The 27,470-nt window shown below is 49.0% G+C and overlaps 1 protein-coding gene across 1 annotated transcript; it reads right to left on the reverse strand.

The window, feature by feature from the left end:
* Positions 1-269: 269 nt before the first annotated feature.
* On the reverse strand, positions 270-25,734 carry btaf1 (BTAF1 RNA polymerase II, B-TFIID transcription factor-associated). Its single transcript, XM_061228528.1, has 38 exons — positions 25,338-25,734; positions 22,687-22,810; positions 22,322-22,436; positions 21,691-21,834; positions 20,312-20,520; positions 19,616-19,749; positions 19,135-19,264; positions 18,830-18,898; positions 18,410-18,499; positions 17,991-18,086; positions 17,505-17,681; positions 17,133-17,273; positions 16,532-16,656; positions 16,257-16,377; positions 15,727-15,834; positions 15,450-15,599; positions 15,099-15,241; positions 13,683-13,857; positions 12,468-12,671; positions 10,945-11,365; positions 10,333-10,517; positions 9,744-9,897; positions 9,200-9,309; positions 8,757-8,958; positions 7,706-7,854; positions 6,948-7,100; positions 6,025-6,146; positions 5,616-5,783; positions 5,368-5,445; positions 5,123-5,252; positions 4,629-4,770; positions 4,378-4,508; positions 3,362-3,487; positions 2,999-3,151; positions 2,689-2,900; positions 2,208-2,367; positions 1,574-1,744; positions 270-1,173 (listed from the first exon to the last, which is right to left on the reverse strand). Exons 1-38 carry the CDS (start codon positions 25,349-25,351, stop codon positions 1,024-1,026), a joined length of 5,586 nt encoding a protein of 1,861 aa, XP_061084512.1. The 5' UTR covers positions 25,352-25,734; the 3' UTR covers positions 270-1,023.
* Between the last annotated feature and the right edge of the window lie 1,736 nt (positions 25,735-27,470).

Genomic DNA, 27,470 nt, shown 5'->3' on the forward strand with positions numbered 1-27,470 from the left:
AAATAAGTCCAATCGAATAAGTAAGTATGCTCAATACTAAGGAGGACCTTGATATCACCTAAATACAGCATTTTGAGACTAGCATATCAACAGACCTTCTCAGCAGTACCCATTATATAACCCAGTTACACATTACACTATGGATTACAGTACAATACTCCATAACTGCCCTTCAAGCCACACAGAGGAACATGTGCGACAGACTGCCCTCTGCAGGCCTGGCTGACCCAGGGAAGGACCTTTGAGACAGAAAAAGGGAGACGCACACAAAAGCTCTTTAGAATTTATTATAATTCTATCAGCTTAAACAAAAAACGGCAAGTACAGAAATATTTACAGTTGGGAGATTTTTAAAACACATACCAGTCCTCAGTGAGTACCTGCCTAGCAGGTGCGTTGCAGAGGCAAGCACTAACAAAGCATACCGCTGGGCTGGAATAGATTCAGGTTAATGGGCTTTATTTTTAAGGTGAGAAGGGTGCATCAGAGAATTACATGAAAGATTTGCCTGATTTCATGTGGGCAACATAATGTAAGTGGAGGAGCCTGTGCTTCAGGAGTTGAGGATGAGCATCGCCCCCTAGCTGCAGGGAGTGCAAGTTCAGCCTCTGGACATTCGGGCATAAAAACGGCCTCTCTTGGGTGCGATTCGTGGGACAGCGTCCCAAACTTAGCGACGTCTTGCGCACACACCCTTTTATTTAGTCAGTCGAGGAGGGAGAGGAAGCGTTTAAGACTGCGAGTTAAAAGAATAAACGGAATGTCCCTCTGTTGCAGAAAGCCGCGCTTCTGACAGTGGAAAGACCGAACGCAGAGGGGGCACCGTAAGACGTCCGCCGCCCCTCCGTTTCTCCTCGCTCACCCTCCCTCTCCGCTCGACGGCCGCGTGAGAGACGACCAGCGGGCGAGGCGAGGCGAGGCGGGGCGGGGAGCGGGGCGTGGCCGCGAGGCGGAGAGAGCACTACAGGGTGGAGGGACGTTAGTGCATAGGGCGGTCAGGCCAGGCCGGGCCAGGAGGGCAGGTTACTGGAGGGAGTGCATGAAGCTGTCCAGGTCGTACTCGGTCTCGTACTGCTGTTGGTCCCACAGGTCTCCCAGCCCGTCCAGAACAGACTTCATGGAGGCCTTCGCTCCTGAAGCGCCGCCAGCTGCGGACGACTCGCCCTTCTCCACCTGCGCCACCGCAGACAAGGAGGAACAGAGTCAGCACTGTGTGAGTGTGAGAGAGAGTGTGAGTGTGAATGGGTGAGCGTGAATGGGTGAGCGTGTAAGGAGAGGGTAGGCTGACCTTGTCCCGGGAGAAGAGTGTGAGTGTGTGAGAGAGTGTGTAAGAGAGTGTGTGTGAGAGTGTGTGTGAGAGAGTGTGTGAGAGAGTGTGTGAGAGAGTGTGTGAGAGAGTGTGTGTGTGTGAGTGTGTGTGTGTGTGTGTGTGTGAGTGTGTGAGTGTGTGAGTGTGTGAGTGTGAGTGTGAGTGTGAGTGTGAGTGTGAGTGTGAGTGTGAGTGTGAGTGTGAGTGTGAGTGTGATAGTGCGAGAGAGTGAGAGAGTGTGAGGGCAGGGGAGGGCAGGCTGACCTTGTCCAGGGAGAAGAGGTTGAGCAGCTGCTCAGTGCCCATGCTCTGTAGGCTGGCGTTGTCCTGGCTGATCACCGTGTTGGCGATGTTCATCTTAAACTTCTGCAGACCCATGATCTTCTCCTCCAGAGTGCCACGTGTGATCAGGCGGTACACATTCACCACGCGTTTCTAAACACACACACACACACACACATCAGCTCTAACACACTACCACACAGCTGACATTTCATCTGGAACAGGCTGAACTCTGCTAGAGCAATATGATCACCTACAGAATGCCACACTTATCCTGCTTCACACCTCAAACATCTGCCGAATGCAATCACTCAGGATAGAAGACCATGTTGGCCATATAACTGAAGGTTGTGACAGTGTACACGGTTCCTGATAAATTAATTTAATTTCAATTAATTAAATGAGAACCAGTTATTCCGCTGGAAGTCTAGAGATGGTCCCTTGTTGACCCCCTCAGCCAAGCCTCTTTACATGGGCAAGGCTGAGGAGTCCACAGGAGTCCATCTCTTGGCTCTCAGTTAAATAAGTGGTAAATTATTTGTATACAAGGGAGTTTGGTCGGGCCCTTTTCCCACCCACCCAAACAGCATCACACAGCCCTCAGGGGCCACCGTACCTGTCCGATCCTGTGGGCGCGGTCCATGGCCTGCAGGTCTCTCATGGGGTTCCAGTCGTGCTCCACGAACACCACGGTGTCCGCGCCGGTCAGATTCAGCCCCAGCCCGCCCACATGGGTGGTCAGCAGCAGCACGTCGATGGAGGGGTCGTTATTGAACCTGTCGGTGGGGACAGACGCCACTTTAAACTGTTGGTCTGTGCATGTTAAGCCTCACTGAGCTGGTGGTCTGTGCTTTGCCATCACCCCAACTCAGTTAATGTGAAGCAATGCAGGGTTAAGGGCCTTGGTCAGGGGCCCAACGGCTGTGCGGAGCTTATTGTGGATACACCAGGGATTTCACCAATTAGTTCTACCTCCTGGCTGAAGAATTGTGGTAATTATGTGACCAGGGAGAACCATAACTTTCAAAACCCGGATTCTGCACTCTGCCAGTGTGTTTAACCTCCCCCAGACTAGCGCACGGCGCAGCGGAGCGGACCTGGAGACGATGGAGTGGCGCAGGCCCGCCTGCACGCCCCCGTCCAGACGCAGGTAGGTGACGGAGGGCAGCTGGGGCTTCAGCAGGTCGTGCTCCACGATGTCCAGCATGCTCTTCAGCTGGCAGAAGATCAGCACGCGATGCTGGGCCACCACCGCCTCCGTGCCTGCCTCGGAGGACCCGGCCCCGCCCAGCCCGCAGTCCAGCAGCAGCTGCAGGGAGAGGGGTACATGAGAGAGAGCGTGTCGGTCTATGTGGGTGTGGGTCACTCAGAGAGAGGGAGAGGGAGAGAGTGGTTTTGGGGTCATACCTGCTTGAGGGCGGACAGCTTGGGCGCGTGCTGTATGTCTCGCAGGCTGGTGCGTTGAGCAGCGAGCTGCTCGGTGATGCGTTTGTGCTCGGGGTGCTGGGGGGTCAGCACCAGGGCGGGGTGATTACACAGCTTCCTCAGATACTGCAGCGCCTGCAGGTTACACACACACACACACACACACACACACACACACACACACACACACATTACCTCTGAACTGGAGCACATCACCTATGACCTAAAACACACAGCCTATGACCTCTGACCTTAACTACTTAACTGCAGTAAGCTGTGAGTTTAAGTGATTATGTGACCTCTTTCCCGAAACACGCCCCATGACCTCCGAGACCTCTGACTCACCTGGAAGACGTGGCCAGTGGCCTTCAGCTTGGGCTTGTCCTCCTCCTCAGGCTGGCCAGCGGTGGAGATGGTGTCCTCCACGCTGACCTTCGCCCGGGACCTGGCAAAGTCTTCGTACAGCTGGACCTGAGAGAGAGAGAAAGAGACAGAGAAACAGAAAGAGAGAGACAGGGCTTTAGGGAGTGCCAGAAATAACTCCACTCACAACACTCCTATCAGACCAGGGGGAGGGGGGCGAGAGGCGGGCAGCTGCCAGCCATCTGTACAGCGGTTTCATACCCACCGTTACCTAGGCAGGAGGTCCGCGGTAGCTATGGAAACTGAAATTATGGGGTGGGAGAAAGAGGCGCCGTGTAAGAGGCGCCCCCCCCCCACCCCCACCCCCCAAGTCAATAAAGGCAGAGTGTTAGATTCAACAAAAAGTAATGGAAAGGGTGGGGGGGCTTTGAGAGAGCACCCCAGCTGTTTCATTTTAGCACAAAGGGCTGGGGGCTGAAGGACTAACTCTTTCAATCTTGCATTCAGCAACCAGACTCATTTCATCTGGGGGGGGCAGCAGCCAGACAGTTTCTCACTGTCATGTCCGTAAATCCAGACGACTGAAAACCGGAGCAGAATTGGGAGGGGGGGGGGTGGGGGGAGAGCCCGAGACCAGTCAGTGGCTGAACAAAACACGGCTCTCTGAACCCTAAAAACCAATTTAGGGCACAATGGACCCTGCGCTCCGACTCGCTCACAGGTCACTGCTGAAGCAACCCCCAGGAGTCAGATCCCAAACTGCAACACTAAAGGGGCCAGTACTGCTAATGCTAATGCTAATATCCTACATTTGTGAGGTAAAAGATGAGGTTTCAGTCATTGTGTGTGTGTGTGTGGGGGGGGGGGGGGGGCAGAGTGCACAGTCATTTCAGTAATACAGGTAGTGGGATGAGTTTACAGTAATTCATAGCTGTAGGGGGCTGAGGTTGTTGTAGTTTCTACGTGTAGGGGACTACGGTTGCAGTAATGATTCCTACCTGTAGGGGGCTCAGGTTGCAGTAGTAGTCCTGTATGATCTTGGGAGGCAGGTCCTGGAGAACGTCCTCCTTCATCCTCCTCAGGAGGAAGGGCAGTACCTGGCGATGCAGAGCCTCCATGGCCAGCACACCTGGAGGGAAGGCCCACGAGAGTCAAAAGAAACCTCATCTCTCTCTTCCCCGACACACAGACTAGCACAGGTTTCAGAATGATCAGTTTTAACAGACAATTGAACACTCGGTCATCGTACCCGCTTCCTGCTCGCGGGAGGAGCTCTTGGCGTCGCGGCTGGCGAGGATGGGCTTCCCGTAGCGCGCGGCGAACTGACGCTCCGTGCCCAGGAACCCGGGCATGAGGAAGTCGAAGAGAGACCAGAGCTCCAACACGTTGTTCTGAGGGAAGAAAGTAAAGTTTAACCACGTGCACAACCCCCACCATAACTGATACAGTCCCTTATGCTCCCGGAATTTACCTGAACCCAAATTTCAAAAGAAGTCTGTAACATTGCCCACAACCATAATTTGTCCATTAAATCATCTCTTCAAAATGTACTGAATGCCGTTTCTGGATACTGCTCAGGGGAGGCAGAATCAGCGCCCAGTCAGGAGGGTGAGCCCAGACAAGCGCAGGACAGCAAATCTCACTCGGAGGCTCGCAACGCCCTGCCTGCTACGACCGTTAAAAGACCGCAAAGCGCCAACACCAGCACCCTGACAGCAGCTGGAGCCCAGCCGTGCGCGTTACCTGGATGGGCGTGCCCGAGAGGATGACGCGGAAGTTTGCGGTCAGCTGCTTGATGGCTTTTGACAGCTTGGTTTTCCCGTTCTTGATCACGTGACCCTCGTCGAGGATACAGTAATTGAATTTAATATTCCTGCAATAAATTAAAACGTACAAGAAAATGTAAAAATGTCAAGGAAATTTACATAACTTGTTTTACTTAAATAAAAACAAGGTTTAGGAACGAGGAGTCACGAAAAGGTATTTACCTAAAAAAGTCAATGTCGTTTCGTACAACATCATATGACGCAACCACAAGGTTGTGCTTCTTCACCTGGTGTTGTAATCTGAAATAAAAGCAGTCATTATGCTCCAATTCTGCTCTCCATATTCCTCCTAAGCCCAAAAGCAACTCAACTATGAGCAACAAGATACGCCATTCCCGGCCAGTAGGGTAAATCCAGGTTTGGACATTAAAAGCCAGGGTCAAAGGTCAGAGTTGAGGGCTGGTTCTCACCGGGCTCGCTCGGTTGGGGGGCCGGTATAGTGCAGCGGGTTCAGGTACTCTTTGGCGCAGAACTTGCCCACCTCGTCCACCCAGTGGCCTGTGAGTGTAGGGGGACACACAACCAGGGAGGGCAGGGGTCCACAGTCTGCCGCCTTCGTCTTCGCATACTCCTGCGCCCTAAGGGTACGAGTAATCACCACCAAACACTTCACTTCACTTCACTTCACTTCACTTCACTTCACTTCACTTCACTTCACTTCACTTCACTTCACTTCACTTCACTTCACTTCACTTCACTTCACTTCACTTCACTTCACTTCACATGCAGAACTAAAAATGTATTCAGAACACAGACTCACGGAGACATAACTGCCAGCACTCGGGGGGTGGTGTGGAGAGTGGGGTGTAGGTGAGGTACCTGAGATACTGGTCCCCCGCTAGGATGCAGATGGACTGCAGGGTTTTCCCCAAACCCATATCATCACACAGGATCCCATGGAGTTTGTACTTATTCAGGAAAGACAGCCAGTTCACTCCATCCTGCGGAAACACACAGGCACACACTAGAGTTTAGAGGGTTTCAACTACAGATCCTATTAGCCATCAAAGGCAATCTGGAATGGAGATGGAGAAAATCTAAGAAAGATGGTATTGAGGGCTGCTGCACTGTGAAATGGCTTCTTTTCCAGGACTGCTGAATTCCATAATTTAAGGTCAAACTGCACTGAGGCACTGCAAATTTTTTTACAAAAACAGCATAGTGGAAGGCCATTTCTCAGATTTGATATTACACACAACAATGACTAAGCACCTTGCCCAGTATAGCCTTCCAGTTGGTTCACATAAGTTCATGATTGACAGCACACTGCAGCTCCACCCATCACAGGGCACCCGCATTACTACACAGGAGTTCAGTCCGTATTTCTTTAAAAAGCGCTGATGTCATCCCCCTCTCTCTGGCTCGAGTCCTCTGCTGCCTCACTGAAACGGCACGCTGGCTGCCTCCGTTCTCTACCTGCAGCTTTTTAGCAGATCCGTTTCCGCCCCTCTCTCTGAGAGATGGGACGACACGGGGGTCTGGCAGGAGCGGCAGGATAGCGGCGCGGTCCATTTTCATCTCTAAACTCCTCCGGTCCGAAAGCAGCTTGCTCTCAGGTTATTCTCCGCCCACACAGGCATATAAAGCGGCGGCCATTTGTACATTTGGCAGGAGAGGAGCAGATGAGCGATGAGGAGCAGTGCAGCGCAGAGAGGGTGATGGAGGAGGAGGGGGGAGGCCAATCACTCACACAGCACTGGAGATCGTGACGGACGGACACACACAGGCACACACAGACACACCTGCTGGTACTTCCTCAGCTCAGCTTTAATGGGCACGGGGATCTTGTAGTTCTCCAGCTTGCTTCCGTCCAAAAGCTGCTCCAGGAAGTGCCGCTCCCTGGCCTTCTGTCTGATCAGGTCGTCCGACATGTTGGGGGGGTCTGGTATCCCTGCCTGGACCACCACAACCACACACACAGTGATCAGTTACAGCTCACACGCGCACACGCACAATTCAGTTACAGATCCAAACGCAGTCACAAGGACATCAAATGCATGAACAGTGTACCCGTTACATTTTGATATTACTTATAGGCCTACATTTAGCAGCTCTTACTCAGAATAACTTACAGAGCTGCACATTGTAAAGGTCCAGGCAGAGAGCAGGGCCAATACAAAGCACACACACGGTCATACATGCTAAATGTGTTAGCCAAATGACTTCACTCGTCTGGACAAGCCTATGCCTAACTCTGAGGCAGAACCGCCAAGTAAATGCAGAGATACTGCCCTCAGCTGGACAAGCAGCAGTATAACAGCCACCCTCCCAGGAGAGGAGGAGGCTCTGGCCTGGATGAGCAACCAGCAGGGTGAAGCCGGAAGGAGGAACACGATGGTCTGGTACTTCAGCTAACCTGCTTATGTAAACACACTGCTGGACCTCGACAGCTGCCATTTTACCATGCAAATATGGTAAGAACATCTGCCAAACAAATGCACTAAAGCAAATGTAATGAAATGTGCCAAAAGCGTAACCCAACACACTGGGAGCAGCCTACCTCCAGCGGTAAGAGGCGTATGAGTGTGGCGAAGCACTGCGTGGCCATGAAGCGCACGCTGTCACTCTGGTCACTCATGCGGCCCAGAACAGGAACCACCAGCAGCACGATGTACGGCACGATGTCCACGTCCAGCTGCTCCATCACACCTGGGGCTCGGTCAAGGAGCGCGCGTACATACACACACACACACACACACATTATATACATTCATACACACACATACACACAGACCATACACACACACACACACATTATATGCATTTATACACACACACACACATTATATACATTCATACACAAACATACACACAGAGCATACACACACACACACACACACACATTATATACATTCATACACAAACATACACACAGAGCATACACACACACACACACATTATATACATTCATACACACACATACACACAGAGCATACACACACACACACATTCATACACACACATACACACAGAGCATACACACATTATATACATTCATACACACACACACACACACATTATATACATTCATACACACACATACACACAGGGCATACACACACACACATGTACATGTATATACATACACAGTGCAGTCTGTAAGCATTTGGACAGCATTTGGAATTTCTGTTCTTTTGGCTCTGTAGTCCAACAATTATTATCTATTCATTTCAAATCTAATATGCAAAACTACAGAGCCAAAAGAACAGAAATTGAACTGCCAAAATGCATACAGACTGCACTGTACATACACATACAATTATATAAACAGAGAAGTACCATAACCACACACAAGAAACACAACCACACACCCAGAGACGCATTCACACACGTATTCTTTCACGCTGTGCACATTTTGCACCCTCACACATTTTATCAATCTATTTTCGACAAGCCTCATCGAAAGCAGTCTACGACATACTGCAGGCCTTCCCTTGTTTCTTCCCCCCCCGCTTCTGCAAAACTAGAGCAGTTCATGCCATGAGGGACACTCCTAAGCGTGCTCAAGGACTTCAATTCCCACAATCCCCCGGGACAATGAAGGAGGATACAGGCCATGGCCTCGATGGCGCCCTCCTGCTTGGTGCTGTCATCAATGGCCCCGAGCCAGGGCAGCACGCGCTCCAGCACCACGTTCATGGTTTCCATGGTAGCGATCTTACTGAGCACGCCCAGGCTGCGAGCGGCCATGTGGCGCACGGCCGTGTAGGGGTGCTGCAGCCCTGTGCACAGGTGAGGGAGCTGCTCCAGGAGCTGAGGGGCGAGAGGACATCTTAAAACCGAGCCTGCGTGCAGTTCAGCGACACAGAAGAACCGCTCTTTGAGCTTTGCACTACGACACCATAAAGCACTGGACTTATGCAAGAGAGGATGTAGTAGTCTGCTACAGTGCTGTGCAAACAGTTTAAACAGTGGGGTCTTCTAGTTTCTGCTCTTCAATATACCTTAAATAAAAATAGTTAGATAGAAGGGGGCAGACTGTAGGCATTCTCACCAGCGGGACCAGCTCAGAGGACATGGCTCCAGCAGTCACCTCCAGCACCTGCAGAGAGCTCACCAGCTCCTGGGCAGCAGAGTCACCCTTCTCCAACTGCAGCCTGTAGTCTGTGACACAGAGAGAGAGGAGCAGGGTTCAGCTTCATACACTCACACAGAGAGAGAGGAGCAGGGCTCACACACTCACACACTCACACACTCACACACTCACACACTCACACACTCACACACTCACACACTCACACACTCACACACTCACACACTCACAGAGAGAGGAGTGGGGTTCAGCTTTCAACACTCAGGGACTAATCACACACAGGGTTAGACGCCCAATCATAAATATTACCTCCACACGCATAAACTCATGGACTATGGACTAATCACGCATTAAGAGTTAGAATCCAAATGATAAATGCTAATCACACATAGGGTTTGGCCTATGAACCTATGGATTAATCACACACACGGTAAGATCTGGTGGAACTCAGGAATTAACCACAAATAGTTAGGGCTCTAGGGGGGAGCAGTAGGCGGGGGCGTACCGAAACTGTGGCCGTCCATGATGCCCTTCAGCAGCCCCACCATGGAGTCCCACAGGTAGGGCAGCACCACCGTCAGGTCAGTCCCAAAGTGCCGGGCCACCGTCATCAGGCAGAACTCCGCCCCTCTCCTCTGAACCAGGCAGGGCTTCTTACTCTGAGAAACAACCAATCATCATCATCATCATAATCTCTACCACCATCACCATCACTATCATCACCTTCATTATCATCACCATCATCATCTTAATAACCATCTCCATCACCATCATCATCTTAATGACCATCTCCATCACCATCATCATCTTAATAACCATCACAATCACCATCATCATCTCCATCATCATGATCATCATCACCCTCACCCTCATTATCATCACAACCAACATAATCATCATCATCACCACCATCCACCAAGCTCCATCAAGTTCAAACGAAGTGGCTTGGGCAGACATGGTTAAAATTAGACTTATACTCAAATCACAAAGCCAAAATGGAGCTTGGAGAGAAGGACTGAGGACTGACTGGAGCATCGTTCCTCTGTGATGTATTTCACAGTTGTTTAGCACATTTGGGCCGCCCGTGAGCTCACCTCGTCCATATCCGTGGCCACCATGCTGCCGGGGGGCAGTTCGGCCGTGGGGGTTTTGGAGGCCTTGGGGGTGGGGCCCCTCTTGCTGGTGATGGCGAACGCTGCCCTCTGGTGGCGGTACAGGGTGATGATCCCTTTCGTCTTATTAACCACGTGGTTCATGCCGTCTTTTTCCGCGATTCCCGCTAAACCAAAAAAGGGCAAGAGAAACAATCCTTAAAAAGCAGTTCATGGGTTTCGGTTTGTATGCCTACTTTATAGAGAAACATTTGAGTCCTTGATATCATTTCAACATTTATGAAATATCATTTTTTATAAACTGGCAGAAGAGTCTGTCTTTTCAGGGTAATGCTATGGGTAATGCTATGCCCAAATCATGTCTGTTTAACGGCTCATTTTCAGTCGGAAAACCAGCGGTTACTGATCAACACTACAAGGAACACTGCTGGCATTCGATTGGTTAGAGAATGCGTTATGGAAACAAGATAGACACCAACTCCACCCACCCCAGAACACACTCTTAAAATGGCGTAGAAGGCGGAGCCAGGCTGAAACAGTGAGGGCGCTTACTCTAAACAGACTGAGCAGCACAGAGCGGTTTTAGCGCCCTACCTTTAGCGGTGTCCTGCGCGGGGGGCACGGGGCAGGCGGCGGAGGGCGTGAGCAGGGGGTCCACACAGATGGAGGCGCAGAGGTTCTTGATGATTTTGGGGTTGGGGCAGGGCGCGCGGGCCACGCACTGCTGCAGCAGCCGGGCGGTGAAGGAGGCGGCGTAGCCCTGCACCAGCGTGTTCTCCTCCTTCTTCACCGCCTCCATGAGGGGCCGGATGACCGGGTTCAGCTTGTCGGGCAGCGTGTGCAGGTTGACGATGGCGCAGGCGGCGAACATGTGAACGCGCTGGTGCAGGAGCTGCCACTCCTGGCCCGTCTCGCCCACCGTGGCCAGGACCTGCTGCCGCTTGCTGTCCAGAGGCTGCCAGTGCCGCGACTTCACCCCCAGAGCGCCCGTGCACTCCGAGAACACCGTGGTCACCTGCAGGGGGCGCACAACACACATTACGGCAACGTGTATACACTAAATATTAAATATTTACAACAATATAACACTGAAAAAATACATAACACCGAGTTTCATTCTGACAAAATAAAATCTATTAAGTTACAACACTGACAAGATATTAAAATTGAGAAAGTGAAACAAATATATATATATATATATATATATATATAAAATAATACTAATTTCTAGCAATCAAACAGTGACTGTGCTAATCATTGCAATTGAAGGTCAACGACCTCAAGACGTCTAAACTGCACATAATAGGACCCAATACTGAAATAATACAGAAGCAAAAAGAAGAACTGAAAATGACTTTTCACCCAGGAAACCAGGATCCAAAAGATTATGACACTGCAATGTGACAGAATATGACCATTACAAATAATCCTGCCGTTTGTCTGACTCAGCACCCACAAAGCTTCCTTTCACTCAGGATAGCCAAACTCTTTCCGGTCTCATCTCCCGTTTACTTTCCACAGCTTCCGGTACCAGGAGCACGAGTCACCTCCACCTGGCTGTGAGAGCCTCAGGGTGCAGAGACCATATGTGTGTGTGTGTGTGCTTGATTGTGCGTGTGTGTGTGTGTGTGCGCGCTGACTCACCAGCTTGTTGGCCTGGTCGATGGTGAACACGCAGCAGGACACTTGGTGTGTGTGTGTGTGTGTGTGTGTGTGTGTGTGTGTGTGTGTGTGTGAGTGAGTGTGAGTGAGTGTGAGTGAGTGTGAGTGAGTGTGTGAGTGAGTGTGCGCTGACTCACCAGCTCGTTGGCCTGGTCGATGGTGAACACGCTGCAGGACACTCGGTGTGTGTGTGTGTGTGTGTGTGTGTGTGTGTGTGAGTGAGTGTGTGTGAGTGAGTGTGTGTGAGTGAGTGTGTGTGAGTGTGCGCTGACTCACCAGCTCGTTGGCCTGGTCGATGGTGAACACGCTGCAGGACACTCGGGGGGTGTGTGTGTGTGTGTGTGTGTGTGTGTGTGTGTGTGTGTGTGTGTGTGTGTGTGTGTGTGTGTGTGTGTGTGTGTGTGTGTGTGTGTGTGTGTGTGTGTGTGTGTGTGTGTGTGCGCGCGCTGACTCACCAGCTCGTTAGCCTGGTCGATGGTGAACACGCTGCAGGACACTCTGTCCCGCAGGTCGATCTGGGCGTCGGCCAGCAGGGCCATGAGCTGTTTGCACTCGTTCTGCATGCGGGTGAAGGGGATGGCGATCTCGTCGTAGTACAGCTGCTCCGACAGGATGGCCAGCAGGCGGGGCTGCACCCCGGCCGAAACCAGGCCGCACTCCTGAGGGGAGGCGGGAGAGGATCAACGACGGCGCTTTTAACAGAGCGCTTCCGCTCAGCTCACACTCTCCAAAAAACAGAAGGGGGTATTACAGGTTCTCCATAGCAACCAGATGGTCAGCCCCTACGTTCCTTCTGTCTTATTTCCTACTCTGAGGTTCACTGGTATTCTGCCACTATATTAGGGCTTATGTGTAGGATATTCATGAAGTTTACCACATGGAGGATTAATTACCATTTTAGGTTGCTTAGTCACACCACTTCCTGGATATGCCCAAGAGAACTCAAATCAGCATGTTCTCTGCCCCAGGGTACAGCAAATGTGCCCTTCCAGGCTCCAGTACAAGACCGTGATTGGTTCACATGGGCATTATTGCTTAGAGACTCTGGTACTAGGTTGTAATGGGTTCACACAGACTACCGCTCAGACTCTGGTACCAGGTTGAAATGGGTTCACATGGGAAGTTGTAGGGATTGTAATGGGTTCACACAGGCATAATTGCTTATAGACTGTGGTATTGGGGTGTAATTGGGTTAGATGGGAAGTTGCAGGGGTTGTAATGGGTTCACACAGGAATTATTGCTTATAGACTGTGGTATTGGGGTGTAATTGAGTTAGATGGGAAGTTGTAGGGATTGTAATGGGTTTACACAGGCAGTATTGCTTATAGACTGTGGTATTGGGGTGTAATTGGGTTTTATGGGAAGTTGGAGGGGTTGCAAGGGGACCACATAGGCAGTACTGCTCATAGACAGGTGGTACCGGGTTGTAATGGGTTCACAGGGGCAGCATTAGACAGGTGGTACCGGGTTGTAATGGGTTCACAGGGGCAGTACTGCTCATGGACTGTGGCACCAGGTTGTAATGGGTTCACATAGACAGTACTGCTCATAGACTGTGGTACCAGGTTGTAATGGGTTCACGCACGCAGTACTGCTCAGACTGTGGTACCGGGTTGTAATGGGTTCACACAGGCAGCATTAGACGGGTGGTGACAGGTTCGAGGCCCACCTCCTGCAGTGCTGCCCACTCACACAGCACCAGGGACACAGCGATGCGCTGGAGGGCGGATTTGGAGTTGAGGTGGAAGAGCAGCAGTTGGGTCAGCGACTCTGCGGGCCGAATCTCTTGGGCGCTGGAGTTGAGCCGGGCGTCACAGATACAGCGGCACAGCGCCCCCAGGAGCCTGCGGGAAGCATTGCAGCACTTACGCACAGCAGCTGGTACAGGGAACTACACCCCCTCACTGACCACACACACACACACACACACACACACACACACACACACACACACACATCTGCGCCGATTCACTTCCCACAAAGGTAGTGTAATCATCTGAGAACAGATGGACGAAAGAGACTCAAAAACTAGACCAGGGATGTCTAATCTTATCTGAAAAGGGCTGGTGTGAGTGGAGGTTTTTGTTTTAACCCAGCACAAGCAGCCCTGATTTAACCCATTAACAAATCGTGGTCTCAATCAAGACCTTGGGGAGCAGAAATCAGGCGTTTCAGTGCTAGGCTAAAACAAAAACCGTCCCATCTTAGATAAGACTGCTCCTATAGACCATACGACCTGAAAACATTAGTGTCACAGAAATACGATCCAAACACAAACAATGCAAATGTGCTGGCATTTATATGCAAGAGCAAACAAAGGCAAATATTTACACTGGCTTTAGAGTGGCACACAAATGCACTCCAACAGCGGTTAAACGAGGACACCCACTGAGAAACAGTCACCTCAGGAGCAAACTGCTTCAAGCTGTTAAGACTAATCCAAAGGCCTCAAATCTCAAATTCACAGCTAGTCGTTTACTTTTCTATAGCAAGTGCCCATGTTCAAGGCCTCGTCATTTTTCCACTAAGCACGCTAGCTGATGAGATATCCTTTGTAGGATCAAATGAACACAGAAAAACCAGCAGAGCCCATAGCCCAGCTCTCCTTCCCTGTTCAAATTACATCTTTAAATCCCCATGTCATTACGCAGTCTTTAAAAAGCGTAGTAATCACTTGGAGGCACACAGAAAGCTACAGGCTAAGCTTCAGACGGTGTGTTTTTACACGCCGTTCTGCCGAATGCCGGCTTACGCAAATGAAATTAAAAACCTCAAGTTGAGGGAGTGCCAAATTTCATGACAACAAGCGGAGAATAACGCCACTCCAGGGTACAGGGTTGGGAGGCAGCAGGACGATGAGGTCTGTGGGGAATCATTTCAGGAACAATCCGTGCATGCATGCACGCTCACGTTAATGGAGCGTGCAAGCATGGTACTTATTATAGCAAAAGACATCGCTAGCTGTGAAACTGATCTTTTACCGTATGCCTATAAACTATGTATGGTATGAAACTGCACGTCATATCACCTTTCATAAATAAACGGAGTGAAAGTGAAAAATGTAAAGAGGAAGTGGGACACTGACTTTGCGGACATGAGTCGTGCGCGCATCACCACGTAGTCCCGCGTGGCGTGGTCGTCAGTCACCGTCTCCGCCCCGGCGATGTACTCCTGCACCGTCTCCTTCACCTGGTTGGGCCCCTGGCGAGGCTTGGAGCCCGACTTCTCCTGTTAACCCACAGTGCGGTTAGAACAGGGGCCAGAGCGATTCCTCCACTCAGAGAGAGAGAGTGCAGCTCTTTCCATTTCCCCAGAGACCCCGCCCTATGGGTTATTCATGCAGCTGGGACAAGTTCACTGTGCCCCGGCTTTAACTGACCCAGTTTGGCAGTACACACACGCACACGCACACACACGCACACAGCGTTAGCCTCACCTTGCATCGCACCTTCACCTCCAGCAGCATGTTGAGGTCGATGGGGATGTGGGACGGCTGCATCATCAGGCACAGCCACGCGCCCATCCAGGGGCAGCTGGCTGCCACCACGTACTGCTGCGGGGCTCGACCAATCAGCTCCATCCACACCTGGGGAGGGGAGGGGACAACCAGGGCATGGTCACACACCGGTATCATACCACCCCACAAATGAGTGTGTGCGAGTGAGAGAGTGAGTGAACGCAAGTGTCTTTGGGCTGGGGGGCACATTCTGCACCTTCTGAATGAGCTCCAGGATGCCCTGGTTACTCTCCAGGATGCAAGACTGGAAGATGTGCCGCAGCATGTCCTGCAGGATGGGGGTGAGCCACACCGCACAGCTCTCCTACACACACACACACACACACACACACACACACACACACACACACACACACACACACACACACACACACACACACACACACACACACACACACACACACACACACACACGTATGTTAATTTACATAACCACCGATTTTTGTGATTACACATGATTTAGCAGAGCATTTACAAAAAGCGATAATGTTAAAACCACTGGCTGCAAAATCTGCATACATTACATTCAGCAGTGCCCCGCTACCATCACATTAATGTACATGAAACCTGAAGTAATATGTTAGCAGCACAGACCAGGTTAGTAAACCTGACCATTCGTATGCCTTTAATCCTTCAGCGGCCGGGTGAACGTGGGCCCTGGGTGTGACACTGAGCAGAGCCACAGCAGAATCTCAGCAGTGGGAGTCCTGAGCTCACAGCACTCACCTGGTCTGCTTTGGACAGGAGGGTGAAGAGGGTCTCCAGGGCCGCCCGCCGCACTGAAGAGATGGTGTGCCGGAGGAAGGGCCAGACCCGGGGCACCAGAACCGTGAGGGACTGCTGAATGCTGGGAAAACACAACCAGGACAGAGAGGCCACAGGCCTGTCACACGGGAGGGCCCATCTGTCACCAGCCTTATTGTTTCAGAGCAGGACAGCAGCTACGACCAAATCTATGCCAAGAGTCCAGAGTCCACTGGGGGGCGCTGCGGGTGAGGTACCTGCACTGTCGGACCTGGGGGTAGGTCAGCAGGGACGACAGCAGGGTCATGATGCTGTTGGTGGAGGCAGTGAGGTCATCGAGCTCCAGAAGAGCGTCCCACAGCGTGTTTACGATGAAGGGAACCTAAAGACACAAACGCACATACAAACACGTTACAAAGATAACCAGGAGCGGCTCCTATCTGCATATATGGGGAGCCTGAAGTGTAGTGGTTAAGGTAAATGACTGGGACCTGCAAGGTCGGTGGTTCAAACCCCAGTGTAGCCACAATCTGCACACCCGTTGGGCCCTTGAGCAAGCCCTTAACCCTGCATTGCTCCAGGGGAGGATTGTCTCCTGCTTAGTGTAATCAACTGTACATCGCTCTGGATAAGAGCGATGTACTTATCTAGAGCGATGCCATTAATGTTACTGTATGTAACATATATGTGTAATACAATACATAAATAATATATAATATACAAAACAACTGCGAATGGTGGCCCACTGCATTGTATCCGCTCAGGACTGGCTTTAATGCACCGGGCAGGTTTAAAATGGGCAGATGGTGCGGGGAGCTTTAGCAGGGCAGATGGTGCGGGGTGCCTCAGGGGTCAGACCTGGGCCGGCTGCAGAGCTACGAGTCCCTCCACCACGGGGATGAGGGCGGCGGCCGCCACGGCCCTGACGTCATCGTCCAGGTCCTGCAGCCCCTCAGTGATGGCCGGCAGCACGCGGGGGAGCAGGGCGGCGATCAGGTCCTGCCCAAAACACACGGGACGGGGAGAGAAACACCGTACTCAGGTAAAACTATTTCAACAAAAACCACACCAACGTTTCAAATACACCACACACTGAATGCAAAGAGTCACTGCATGCCAGTAACCCACAGACAGAGATGATATCCGCTGCGAATAAGTAAATAAAAGCCAAAGAAACAGGACTGTATGAAAGCAGAGCAGTTACAGGAAGTGAGGAGGGGAGGAGTTTACCTGCCGAACCGCCAGGACGTATTTGATGCCCAGCAGGCCCCCGTGCCGGACCTCCCACTGATCTTCCGTCAGCAGCTTCAGCAGGATGTCTACCGTCATAGCAACCCCGCCGTCCGTCATGTGCCGGAGGGCCACGCCCAGGGTCTGGGCGCAGGTTTCCCGGACAGGCGCCACCACCTGGAGGGAAGGAGGAAGTGCAGGGTGAGCCTGCCAGCAGCAGCAGCCAGGCCCCTGACCGGGCACACACATTCCGAAAACGCCTCGCGATCCTGGAGCCGTTCTACATTCCCCAAACCCGGAAGGCCCGCCCACCACGGCTCCTGCTAAGCCACAGCTCTCAGTGGTGACGGGTTTTTCCAGGAATAAAACCCCACGTCTCTGCTCATCCCTTTCTCAGCCACGTGCCAGAAATTACTGGTAGAAATTATTAAACTCCATATGCACCCCCCACCCAACACATCCTGAACACACAAAACAAAGCCTCACCTCGTCGGACACAAAGTCCCCAAATCTGTCCAGCGCGAAGACGCAGAGGAGCCGTATGACCAGGTCCTCCAGCCATTCCTGATGCTGGCGTTCCATCTTAGTAAAAGGTCAAAGTTCAGTGTGAAATTCAGGGAAGGACTGCTATTCCACTGAGCCTCTAGAGTTGGTCTTGGGCCCGAGAATCTGACAAGGTAGTCTGACTGAGGGAATGGAAAGCCCTGATGAAGTAACAGATCAAGTCACTGCTAGAGCCATGTTTTAATTACTGTAATCGTCATTAGAGTCATTTTGATACGATCACATAAATCCCTTTTCCAAGTGCAGTTGTCACTAGTTGTCCATACCCAGAGGTTAAAACTTTTAGGTTGTTTTTCTTAGACCACACAGACAACAGTGTGGTCTGGGAATCTGGGACAAACCTCTTCCATTGTGCATCCGACCAACTTCCCCCCGCCGGTGCCGTGGCTTTTTAGGATTTCCCGGAGACCAGTGCCAGCGCCATGACGAATCTATAAAGGAGGCCACACAGGTCATAAACAGCACAAGAGTCACAAACTGCACGTTTGATGAGTTTTCGTTTTTGCATCTTTTGTTTTCATACTGACGTATTTGAATCCGATGATGAAATTGATGATAAAAACAAATGACATGGACCACAGCACAGTATGTGCTGCTCTGTTTGAACATTTTGTTATTTAGCATCACGTGGGTTCATTAGAAATTCAGTACATTCACTCCATTTCTAATCTAACATGAACAAGCCACAATGTACACTGCCTTCACCATCTAACAGAAAGGCCCCCACAATGGCACTTTATGCTGCTCGTATAAACCCTTACCTCCCAGGACGGATTGAAAAGGTCGTTACAGAGCTCGTCACAAAAGCTCTCCAGAGGCCATTCCTGAGTCTGCACAGCGAGAACAAGAACATTTAAAAAATACAGCATTTCACCATCACCAAATATCCTTATTTGACACACACTCTACTATGATATACTGAATTCAGTCTGCTGATTACAGGTACAACTTCTAAAACAACCTGTACACGACTTCATATTTGGTTTTAAAAAGTGAATTTTCCATATTAGTTAGCGATTCTGAACACTTTTGCCCCCTCGATGCATGTCCCCCACCATCCACTTACCTCGTCGAACAGGCTAGCGGTATCGGGTACGTTGTCGATTAAGACTTTGTGCTCAGCCGCAGGCTGATCGATGACCACGTTCGTCGTTTTCCTGCGTTTCTCCTCCGGTTCCCCTTCAAAGCTGTCATTACTGAAACACCACGGACAGGCACATTGGTCATGTGATCAGGGCATTTCAAAATTAACTGCCACCTTTCTACAATTTGCACTGGACTTTCTATGGTTAATGTACATACTTATCAAAATTTTCATCCAGTTACTGAAGATGACATTATGAAAAAAACTCCACTTCAGTTTCTAAAGATAATGTTGCACATTTAAGAAACATGACAGTTGACATTTATGAAGCTGACTGCTGACATTGTTCATCTCAATCTTAATTTCCAGGACATGCTGCATCTATAATAAAAAAATTAGAGAAAATAAAATATTTATAGCACACAGTGACTTGTTTAAAGAACATTAGAGCATCTTAAAGCACCTTTTCTCATTGGGGTCCATGTCTCTCGATCGTTGCTTGGCCACCAGCTTTGCCATCCTCTTGGCCTTGTTCTTTTGTCGATTGCTCATGCCTGGCCGGAACTCTGAGTCTATCAGCTCAGCTGCCTGCATGGTCTGCAAACCAAACCACACATGAAAATACAACACTGAAATTATCAGCTCTCTCAAAGAACTGCATGCCTCGAGGCTTACAACAGTAATATTCGGGCAGCTCAGAACTCCTGCCGAATGGAAATTACGATTGCAAAATAATGTAAAACACACTCCAATAGTACAAATCAATACTTCCCCTACTGAGCAGAAATGAGAAGCTGTGAAATTATTTTTTTTTCCCCCACATACAAAGCTGACAGACTAAAGACCGTCCTAAACCTTAAGCAATGCAAATGCAGCCGCACCCTTCCCCGGGAGCCTGATAAGGGCCAACACAGATAAAGAAAACCCACATCTGTGCTCTGTATCAGGACCTGCAAACAGTTAGAAGAGCCAGCAAAAACAGGTCATCGCCAGATGGGTATGTAGTGTGAAGTAAAGTAAAAAACCACAGTCATAGGCCAATGCATCTTCAGGAGAACTTAACCCTGACCCTGATGAGCCACAGTGCTGGAGCAGTATGGGGCAGAAGCAGGGTCTGGTAATAACAGAGAAACGGGGCAGGGAAGAGGGGGGGACTCACGTTGTGGTTTCGTGAGCTGGGGCAGGCCAGAGGCCGCCCGCCCTGGGGTTTGAGTCCTGCGGGGGCGCAGGCGGCAGGGTTGTAGTCCAGGTCCTCGTCGTTGAAGAGGTCCTCCGTGTCCATGCCGATGGCCGCGCCCATGTCCAGGCCTAGCTTCTTCTGCAGCAGCCTCCTCTGACGGGCCAAACGCTCCTTAGGGTCCACCTCACCTGGGGGAGGACAGGACAGGTTAGACACTGAGGTATGGACCTGGGGGAGGGACAGGACAGGTTAGACACTGAGGTATGGACCTGGGGGAGGGACAGGTTAGACACTGAGGTATGGACCTGGGGGAGGGACAGGTTAGACACTCAGGTATGGACCTGGGGGAGGGACAGGTTAGAGACTCGGCTATGGACCTGGGGGAGGGACAGGACCAGTTAGACAGTCGGGTATGGGTGTGAAACAAGGTGACGGACTGGGAGGATCCAGGGGAGAGACAGCTCAAGTGGTAGCTGGAGGAAACCACCAGGCAGAGTCAGATACAAATGCCATTTTTACAAACACTCGGGAGACCACCGCAACTACAGAGAGCTCAAAGTTCCACACAGGATGCTAATCATCTTAAAGATTACATCATGTCCCAGGGGGTTTTATACAAAGTCTGCACACTGAAACATTTAAATTACGCTACCGACATTTACCTAGTGCCATCCTGACCCGACTAAAATTCCTGGTTACTGTACATATCAGGTTGCTAGGTACTTAGGTAGCCTAGTCCATCATTCACTTTTAATGTTAAAACATTGTGTCGTGTGGTAAAATAAATAAGTCAAACTGCAAGGCCTATGGGGTGGAAAATGTGACAAATGAAAGGACCTGGGAACAAAGGACTCTAGTGAGCAATGAAAATGAATGAGGAAGGGGAGAGACCACAGAAGGAAGGGCTTTGCCACAGTACTGCAAAAGCAATCCAATTCATACACTAGAATGAGGTAGCCATTAGGTTTATTAGGAAAGGAAGTGATCACTGACAATCAAAGTGAATAAGTAATAGAATGAGTGTTGCATGCCTGTCTGTGTGTGCGTGACAGTGTGAGTGAGTGTATGTGCATTTAACATGTAGAGGATTGATACAGGAGTCATCCCCTGCCTGTGTGACACAACCAACTCTCTTTGCCAGATATCAAAGTGAGTGGAGAGTTAAACTTATGTATAAACCCATTGAATCATACAACATTGAATCCTCTCAACATGAATCGTGTGACCAGGAGTTGCATCACATTGGCCTCCCTGGCCTCCACGTGACCACGCGACCCAAGCAGCTGTCTTTTTGTCCAACAGAGATCCAAACGCAAAACCTGGTCATAACACAGCGATGACGCCCAGGAGAGTCGTACCCGCTTTGTCCTCCTGGACCTCGAACTCAGCTCCTGCCGACCCCAGGAGGGACGCTCCGTGCCTGAGCAGCCGGGAGATGTCGAACCTGCTGAAGCTCAGCCGGTCGGGCAGAGACTCCTCCAGAGACGAGTCGGAACAGGACTCTGGAATCAGAGGGAAACGAGTCTCACATCTTCGCCCCCACCACTCTCTCCAAAGAACGCCCCGGGCTCTTACACACGCCAAAACTGCCCATGTTAGTTGGCCCAGCCGGCGGAAAAAGCCCACACAACAAATGTTCAAATTCCACTCACCCACACACTGCCCCAACAAATAACCCAGAAGCACACAGATTCTTTGCATAGAGACCAAACTAATCTCGAATGTACTCCTGCAGACGAGGAAGATTGTGAATGAAGAGGCAGGGGCACCTCTCTGTGCAGCGCTTCCTCCGTAAGCTTACTCACTCACACCTACAGAGAGGAAGTGATGGTGAACTTAGTCTAAAAATACAGTTATTGGCCAATTTTGCTATGTTCTGCCATTCCAATTATGTAAGCTGAAGGTTTCCCAAAACACTCGAAAACCTGGAAATGTATCCTGGATTTTTTTTAAGTCCCCAAAGGAGAGCATTATGGGATGGCATCTCACCATCTTTTGGTCTGGGGGCAGGGTTCCACTCCGGAACATTCTTCACGATGGCCTCGACAGCCTGGCCCGCTGCGATGCGCGTGTCCCAATTCGGGCTCCTGAGGTAAGTCAGAATCTTTTCAAAAAATAAAAGGAGTTTTAAATGCAAGGTGCCGTGCAAATGTGTGAACAGCACAAGAGGAAAGTCACGACTTTCATTCTATTTATAGGCCAGGACACAAAGAGGAACCACGGTTTCTGTGTTAAATATTAACTCTACAATGCCAAAGGGCACAATGTAATGGTCAATTTAAATGTCTGTGACCTTTCTGGCCCAATCTTTGATTTTCCAGCTCCAGACGAAATGGAGCCGCCATGTGGCTCACCTTAGCTAGCAGGTTGTTGAGTTCATGAGGGTGAAGCTTCACCACATCACCCAGTTGCTGGGCAGCGGCCTTCCGTGTCACTGGAGTCGTACCCGTGTCCAGTAGGATAAACAGACGGTCAAGCCTGAAAAGGGATGAGAAGAGGACGGGACGGGACGGGACGGGGGGGGGGGGGGGGGGGGGGGGGGGAGAAAGGGAGGCCAACAGAAGGGAAAGACTAATTCAATATAAAAAAATTGAAGGTCTCATGCAAAGGTAGAAACGAACACCTTTTAAATGTCATCAGACCATGAGGAAAAAGGATCTCACCATTGAATTAACCTAGGTTACATTGTCAGCAAAACTTGCCTTTGTTTTTACAACATAGTACAAGCAGCCCATCTTTCAAAGAGAAGAATAAGCGAACAGATGAGGCTAAATGTTTTAGGCGGTGAAATCAGTTCTTGAAAGCGACTGAAAGCAGATTGCTCTGAATCACTGGAGAAAGGTGGCGGGGTGAAGCTCGGCTGCCCCTTATTTCCATATTTCCAAAGCAGGATCTTCTGGCTCATCGGAGGTCAATGGAATAACTGCAGAGGAGGTACACGCCCCTTAAACAGGATCAAAAAACGAGCTAAATTCTGCTGTTGGGCGCGATTTTAAACCCGCTCAGCATTACCGGCTTAACTTAGTCAGCCACCGTAGCTCCAGCGTTATCTTAAAAAGAAAATGCACCAGACCTGAGGAAAATCTAAAGCTTACATGTGCAAATCTGGTACAATCAGAGACATACTAAATCACTGGATATTCATATTAGGGTAAGGGAGCTTAATAAAATGACATAAAAATCTGGCAGGGACACACTTCCTGTGATCACCACCTGTTCGGCTAGAAGATCTGCAACTCGCACAATCGCAAATAGATTTTTCTTTTTGACAATAACCGTAATGTATGCACATCTGTACATGGGCGAAACTGCACATAATACCACTTTAGAAAGATAAGTTGGATCTGTAACATGCACGAATATGCGGATGTTTTCATGGCCAAAAACGTACAGCTATGGGGGACGAATTCGGCAACATTTACTTGCGTTGGCATTTTATTTGCATCGGATTATAACACCGACATTGACAAAAACACCTAGGAGTTTCCTGAGGTAAATGCATGCACCACGGCATTTGCAAGCAAGAGAAGTTGGAGGCAAAACGACATTACACTGCCAACAGCGGCCAACAACAACAACACAAACACTCTTGATGACATGTAATCTCAACCTCACATGGTTGTATAATGTTTACCTTGTTGCTAATAGAGGTCACAGTCTATGGGGGGTTGGAACTGTAACAAGCAGACCTAAGTTAGAGCTTTACATTTACAATGCCAGTACATCAAATAATATACGCATCGCTCTGATGCATTATACCTTATCATAAGTGCTGATCATCAATCAATCTTGAGGATCAGAGCAGAATTTGTGACTTAAAAGCGATCACGTTGCTATTAGATATTCCCTACATCCCCTAAACAGCAATGACAGCCACAGGTATCCTACATCTAAAACTGCCATAGTGGCTATCGATGCTTTTCCAAGCATTATAAAAACGCCCCCAACCCCAAAACACACACACACACACACACACACACACGAGGTGATCGAGTATATGATTAGTTAGCTTGCTTGAATGCTGTCAGAACCAGATATAAATAGAAAGGATTATGGCTAATAGGAGACTAACCCCCAATTCCCAGCTATTCGTAAGAAACTTAAGTTTCAATATGACTATTTACCAACCCACCCTCCGGGTTCCTCGATGCACCAGTTATCTTAGCAGCGACCGTCCTAGCTAATCGAGCAATTGCACAATTGCGGGATAACGTTAGCGACCGTACAGTATGCATGACAGAACACGCCGCCGGGCTAGGTAGTGCCGAGCCTAGCAAGCAATATCCAGCCAGTGCAAATATTGCTTCCTTGGTTCGGACAAAATCTCTGAAAATTAGACAGCCAAGAGTGAGCCAGCTAACGTTCGCTAAACAGACAGATGCTTAGCAGACAGCATGCAAACATACCTGGCTACTCCGGACAACTTTCAAACGTTAACATAACTTACCAACACAGATAACTAACGATAGCGCTAATCTCCAAGCATGATTTAGCCGAATACCTATCTAGCTAATTTAATGTTACTTTGCTCGATGGACAGGAAATCAACTGTTGCGGTTAGATAAATATGATCCAGTTAATTAAATTATTATAAAACAGATATCAAGAGTGCATAACTACGTAATAACCCAGTTAGCAAGTCGCCCAACTTACACATGTAACCCTTATCAAGCTAGTAAACCAGCCGGGCAGATAGTTAACTTAGCTCTAGCAAGACATTAAACTTGACATCACATGCTGGGTATAAGCTGGTTGGACACGATCGCTACACACCATTGACCCATTTGTCCGCTATAAACCCTGCATAGCAAGAAAGTGAAATAATAATAATAATGAAATCAGATTTAGCGAGCTACTTAGGTCTTACTAGCTATCGAACTCGCTAGCCTAGTTAGCAAGGCGAGAAACACGGCCTGGCTTGTGACACATGAGCATTCTATTGTTGTTAGCTGGCAAACCAGTTGGCTTTTATTTGCCTTTTAAAAACAGAGAAAATAAATCCCACCTTGATACGGCCATGCTGATCCACTAAGATCGTCTCGGTGATCTCTCACGATCCGTGCACCAGCAGAAAGACAACATGAATTCCCCTTAAATTTTGATATAATTTCAAAAGATCCGGTGGCTGGACAGGCCCAGATCTGTCGCACACCATCCGAATCCAGGCAGTCGTTAGGCGCTCCTAATTCATAGCTTGAAAATAGCTCCCCCTTTATTCTTGAACAACTTGCTTCACACAGCAACGCCCTAAATTACACTTATATCGCCTTAGACTCTAGATTATCCTTCAGAACTATTACCGGACATGTATTTCAACCTAATCAGATATAAAGAGTAATTTTGTTGTTCACAACAGAGAAGCCAGGAGGCTGGTTTTATATGAGGAGCCATCTTGCATTTATTCCTTCCTCCATGGTAGCCGCAGCCTGATTGGTTACATGGGCTAAGGACGACCAATCAGATATCACGTTTTTAAGGGGAAGCAGGTAGCAGGGAGAAATCCGGTGCAGGAAATGGTAATCCTTTCGCAGACGGAACAAGACCCGCCCCATTTACATCAATCATACAGATTAACACGCCTTCTTGTGTTAAGAACATTGCAATGATTAAGAAGCGAGGAGTAGCATACAAGTGTGGGGTTTTTTTACGGAAATGTCAAAAGGTATCATTCACGATGTTAATGGTGTTTGCTGTATTTGGTTTACTAGTATTACGGATTTAATTTGTGCAAATACAGCATCAGTCTGGTAAAGTGCAATTTGAGTTGTCATTTAAGATCCACGTAGACAGGTTAGTTCTCACTAAATACATAAAGTTTTTTATTATCGTCAGAAAGTCAGCGGCTTATATCAAAGTTTTCCAAATGCTGACTTAGTTGTTTTCCTGACCGAAAGAATTGGCATCAATACATTTACATAAACAGGGACTAGTATATACGTTCCTGTTTCGCCATGGCACCGGTTTACTTCAGGTATATTAAAGCTATGGTCTCTTAACTGTAACAATGTGGAGCCCATGTAAATTTCGAGTTACTGTTAACATCATTTTACCATATTGAATAAAATCCACCCAATAGTGAATGTTTGCTTGACCACGCAAGTAATTGCACATATATTTTACATTGACCAAATATGCTGTGAAGACTCTGAGCAGTCTTATTGGAAATGGACTTAACATTTTGAGGAAGAGAAAAATGCATTCTTCTCCTTTTTGTTGCTATGCTTAATTGTCCAGAATAACTGATAAATTGGGTGAACCTTTTGCCCTTTTACCCTTTTAACCTGATGATCCGGTATGAACTCACATCAAGATTGAGATTGTGATTGGTGTTGCAAGGTGAATGCACCACCATACTGCCACACAGGTAATGCTACAAGTCTCTGTATGAATATCTCATGAAACTATGGGAGGAGATATACAATGAGACTAAAACATTGGCCATTCATTCTTGATGTCATCAAGGTACTTGACCCAATAGCTCAGAGTTTGGTAATAAATTGAACTCCATTTATTCCATCCCCACATAGGAATAGATGGAAATGTTTATACTGATGGGTTGATATTGAAATATTGTAATAATGCAAATAAAATATATGGAAAGCCTGATAAAACACAATGAGAAAGTCAGAGTGGTGTGCATCCAAAGAGTTATCAGAACTCCTGAGGTGACTAAGAGGAGGCTTGGGGCTTTGGAACAAAAGGCCTTATTGCAGCCAGACAGGAGCATCTCACATGCTCAAATGCTCTTGCTGGATATGAATACATGTTATGGTGTTCTGGTAACGTCGTAGACTGCATTGCATGTTATTGCATGGTCCCCATGATTTTCTGTTTTTTTAGGGACTTGTTGGTTTCTCCAAACCAGCACTGTCCACTGCAAGAACATGCGTATACATACAAACAAAAGGAACATGCAATGTACAGTAACTCTGTCCCTACAATAACATGTAATCATTAAACCATCCATACAATGACAAGCTATACATACAATGACATGCAATGACAAATAAGGTAAGGTATGTCCTTACAAGAGCACAGTAACATGCATTTTTGTCCCAACAATACCAGTTGAGTATGTGGGACAAGAATAGAGGTTAATGTGTCATTGTAGGGACAGCATTGTGGGCTGTATTTGCAT

Source organism: Conger conger, chromosome 18 (assembly GCF_963514075.1).
Source record: "Conger conger chromosome 18, fConCon1.1, whole genome shotgun sequence".
In the NCBI taxonomy this organism is placed as follows: domain Eukaryota; kingdom Metazoa; phylum Chordata; class Actinopteri; order Anguilliformes; family Congridae; genus Conger; species Conger conger.